General features: G+C 47.4%; 1 protein-coding gene across 1 annotated transcript; it reads right to left on the bottom strand.

The window, feature by feature from the left end:
* Positions 1-213: 213 nt before the first annotated feature.
* LOC122762986 (mastermind-like protein 1) lies at positions 214-3070 on the bottom strand. The gene is made up of 2 exons (XM_044018122.1): positions 2898-3070; positions 214-2371 (listed from the first exon to the last, which is right to left on the bottom strand). Exons 1-2 carry the CDS (start codon positions 3034-3036, stop codon positions 1353-1355), a joined length of 1158 nt encoding a protein of 385 aa, XP_043874057.1. The 5' UTR covers positions 3037-3070; the 3' UTR covers positions 214-1352.
* Between the last annotated feature and the right edge of the window lie 684 nt (positions 3071-3754).

Raw genomic sequence — 3754 nt, 5'->3', positions numbered from 1 at the left:
CCTTAAATCAGTCAAAGGTCCGTGGTCTGCCTTAAATCAGACACGGTCACAGGTTTACTGTAATTCAGAAACGCGATCACATGTCCGCCTTAAATCAGGTCGAAAGCCGCAGGGCTGGGTCCTCCACCTAACCGGATGGTCTGCCTTTAAAACCCGGTGACGGAAAGCGGTCACAGGGTCCCTTTAAATCAGTCACGTCACAGTCCGGCCTTAAATCGTCACAGTCACAGGTCCGCCTTAAATCAGTCACAGTCACAGGTCCACCTTAAATCAGACACAGTCAAAGGTTTACTGTAAAACAGACACACGGTCACAGGTCCGCCGTAAATCAGACAAGGTCACTGGTCCGCCTTAAATCAGTCACGGTCACAGGTCCGCCCTAAATCGGTCACAGGTCGGAGATTGTTACTTTGTTAAAACAAAGTTCCCGTCTGTCACACTAGTCGGCGCCAAATCAAGCAGTCGCGTTTGTGACTCGTAGCATCAGAGATACGAGCTTAACATTTCAAAATAAAAGCTTTTAATGACACATTTCCACAGCTTCACGTAAATGTTGCGACAGTTCGCTGTGTGGATCGGAATGTGAGGAGTTCGCAAACGCTGGACTGACGCAAAAACCTCGACTTCATATGAACGCACGCGAACCAGAGGAAATGATCGCGACTCTGAAAACCTGCAACTTAGGAACAAAAGTCAGTCGTGTCTCTGAGTACTTCCTGTCCTGTCAGTACTTCCTGTCCGTTCTGTCAGTACTTCCTGTCTGTGTAACCGTGACCTCCTTCATAACAGACCATGTTAGTGTTTTTACTGAAACTGAAGAAGAAACATTCTTTACTTTGTTTCTTCTTTAGCGGTCGGCCATGATGAGTCAGCAGAATGTGCGCGTGTCGTGTTGCGACGTTAAATAAGTGTAACGTTTTTTAAACGGACGCTGGTGTTTCTGCTCGTCACACGTTTCATTTGTGACCATGATTTTTTTCCCCCCCGGACTTTAGCGTCTCGGGCGGCGGCGGGACAACTGTGCGACCTTGGCGTTGAACGCCTCGTCTTCTCTCGTGTGGCGGTTGTCGCGTTTTGTTCTTGTTTTTTCTCGCTGACTCGTTGAGAGCGTGACGTCACCTCAGCCAATCAGGGAGTTTGAAAACGACCACCGTGAGTTTATGAGACGCTCGGGGCCGTGAGCCGACACCTGCGCGCTAGCGTACACCGCCGCTGGACTGCTGCTCCCGTCCCGTTAGCTGGGTGACTAATGCTAACACAGAAGCAGTCTCTTCATGGCGACGGAAGGCGGCGGCTCCGCCTCTGAGCTCAGCAGTGTTCAGGTGCTCCAGGTGCAGAGGGGGCGTGTCAGACTAATGGTGGTTGGCGAGCAGCTCGTCGAGGTCGGCCATCCACTCCTGCGTGCTCTGACCCTTCAGCAGCGAGTCCACCAGCTCGCTCTCGGCGGCGAAGCTCCCGGACGCCATGTTGTAACCGAAGGACACCTGCTGCTGCTGCTGACCGGCCGTCCTGCTCACCTGGTAACCTTGGTTACACTGCAGTCCCTGGCGACCGCTGCCCTGCGGCTGACCGAACGAGGCCAGCAGGATGGTCTGGTTCTGGTTGGCCTGCTGCTGCTGAGCCTGCTGATTGGTCATCGGCTGCCCCAGGCTCTGCGGGTTGGGTGGCGCCCTCTGCTGGGCGGCCACCATGTTGGTCTGCATCATCTGCTGCCCGGGGTTCAGGCCCACCATCGGACGACCTACAGGATTAGAGACGAAGGGTGCGCCGCCCTGCGGCATCTTGGGAATGCGCGGCTGCTGCATGTGGAAGGCGTTGGGCGTGTTAGCGAAGGCGCTTGGCGGGAGGCCGGCGTTACTGGACGGCGGCTGGTTGGCGAGCTGCTGCTGCCAGGCGGCGCTCTGAGCACCGGGCATGTTGGCGGCCATGCTGTTCTGCATGGATCCCGGCATGCGAGCGGCAGCGGCGAGCTGCTGCTGTTTGAGCATGGCGGCGTTCGGCTGCGTCTTCAGGTGCTGCTGCTGCTGCTGCTGAGCCAGCAAGTTCTGCCTGTAGGAGGCGCTCATGGCGCCAAGAGGCTGGCGCTGCAGACCCGGCTGCTGCTGCTGCGGCGCTGCGTGGTTAGTGTGAAGGTTCATGTTGTTATAAAGAACCTGCTGGACGTCCACGCCTCCGCTGCCCCCTCCACCAACACAGGACGACAGGTTTATGTCGGGCTGACTCGCCCCTGGGGGAGGAGCTACGCCACCTGCCGGCCCACCGCCCTGACTCATGTTCATACCCATCATGCCTTGGTTCTGAGGGAACATACGCTGGGAGCCAGGGGCGGGGCCTCCCATGGAGCCGAGGCTGCCCATTGGCTGAGAGGATGCTGCAAAGAAACATACGACAAAGGTGACGATACATACGACACACTTCCTGTAAAATAAAACATGCCCTTCAAAATAAAACCACACTTTTAAAAACTGTGTTTGTACTCTTGCCAGACACTGCCAACATTTCTCAGACTTTTAAGAAAGTCTTTCAAAATAAAATGATTTTTGTACAGTGACGCAGAGCCTTTCAAAGTAAAACCATGTTTCATAATAATTTACCTCACTGATCATTTTCTAGATGAATAGACTTTCTGTTAAACGAGTAAACGTTGTATAGTTTTTTGACAAAGAGCAAGTGTGAACATGATGTCAGTCCAGATCAGCTGACACACACACACACACACACACACACACAGAGAGTTATTTCCCAGTCAAATCAGTGGTGAACGTTATTGATTAACTCACACACTGTAACCTTTGTCCTCAGCACGACAACGACAACAACAACAACAACAACCACCTGACCAGGTCTGAGCAGACTATTACTACACATTTACTCCACTCTAACGTTCAGTGTTGTACCTGTAAACTGGTTGACTGGCTGCTGCGGGAACGGGTTCTGATTGGCCGGTTGTCCCGGCTGGTCCTGGTACTGTGGTGGAGGACGGGTCAGACGTCTCTGATGCTGCTGCTTCTCCTGCACAGACCAGAAACAGTACATTATAATTTACTGTGTATTTACAGTGAATTTAAGTGTATACTACAGTATTTAAGTGTATTTAAAGTGTACATTAGAGTATTTAAGTGCATTTAAAGTGTATATTAGAAACTCCTTTAAATTTTTAAAAGTGTATATTAGAGTATTTAAAGTGTATATTAGAGTATTTAAGTGCATTTAAAGTGTATATTAGAGTATTTAAAATACATATTGATATTCAAATTATTACATTTAAAAGTGTATATTAGAGTATTTAAGTGCATTTAAAGTGTATATTAGAGTATTTAAAGTGTATATTAGAGTATTTAAGTGTATTTAAAGTGTATATTAGAGTATTTAAGTGCATTTAAAGTGTATACTAGAGTATTTAAGTGTATTTAAAGTATATATTAGAGTGTATTTAAAGGGGTGTATAAGTATTTAAGTGTATTTAAAGTGTATAGAGTATTTTAGAATTATTTAAAGGGTGTATATTAGAGTATGTAAGTGTATATTAGAGTATTTAAAGTGTATATTAGTGTATTTTAGAGTATTTAAAGTGTATATTAGAGTATTTAAGTGCATGTAAAGTGTATACTAAAGTGTATACTAGAGTATTTAAGTGTATATTAGAGTATTTAAGTGTATATTAGAGTATTTAAAGTGTATTAGAGTATGTAAGTGTATTGAAGTGTATATTACAGTATTTAAGTGTATTTAAAGTATACATTAGAGTATTTAA

This window comes from Solea senegalensis, unplaced genomic scaffold (assembly GCF_019176455.1).
Source record: "Solea senegalensis isolate Sse05_10M unplaced genomic scaffold, IFAPA_SoseM_1 scf7180000016286, whole genome shotgun sequence".
In the NCBI taxonomy this organism is placed as follows: Eukaryota; Metazoa; Chordata; class Actinopteri; order Pleuronectiformes; family Soleidae; genus Solea; species Solea senegalensis.
This window is presented reverse-complemented; position numbering and strand designations above follow the sequence as displayed.

Coding starts and splice junctions, on each gene's coding strand:
- LOC122762986 (XM_044018122.1), bottom strand. CDS start 3,036: ATGTACTGTTTCTGGTCTGTGCAGGAGAAGCAGCAGCATCAGAGACGT. Junction 2,372..2,897: donor GCCAGTCAACCAGTTTACAG/GTACAACACTGA, acceptor GTTTCTTTGCAG/CATCCTCTCAGCCAATGGGC.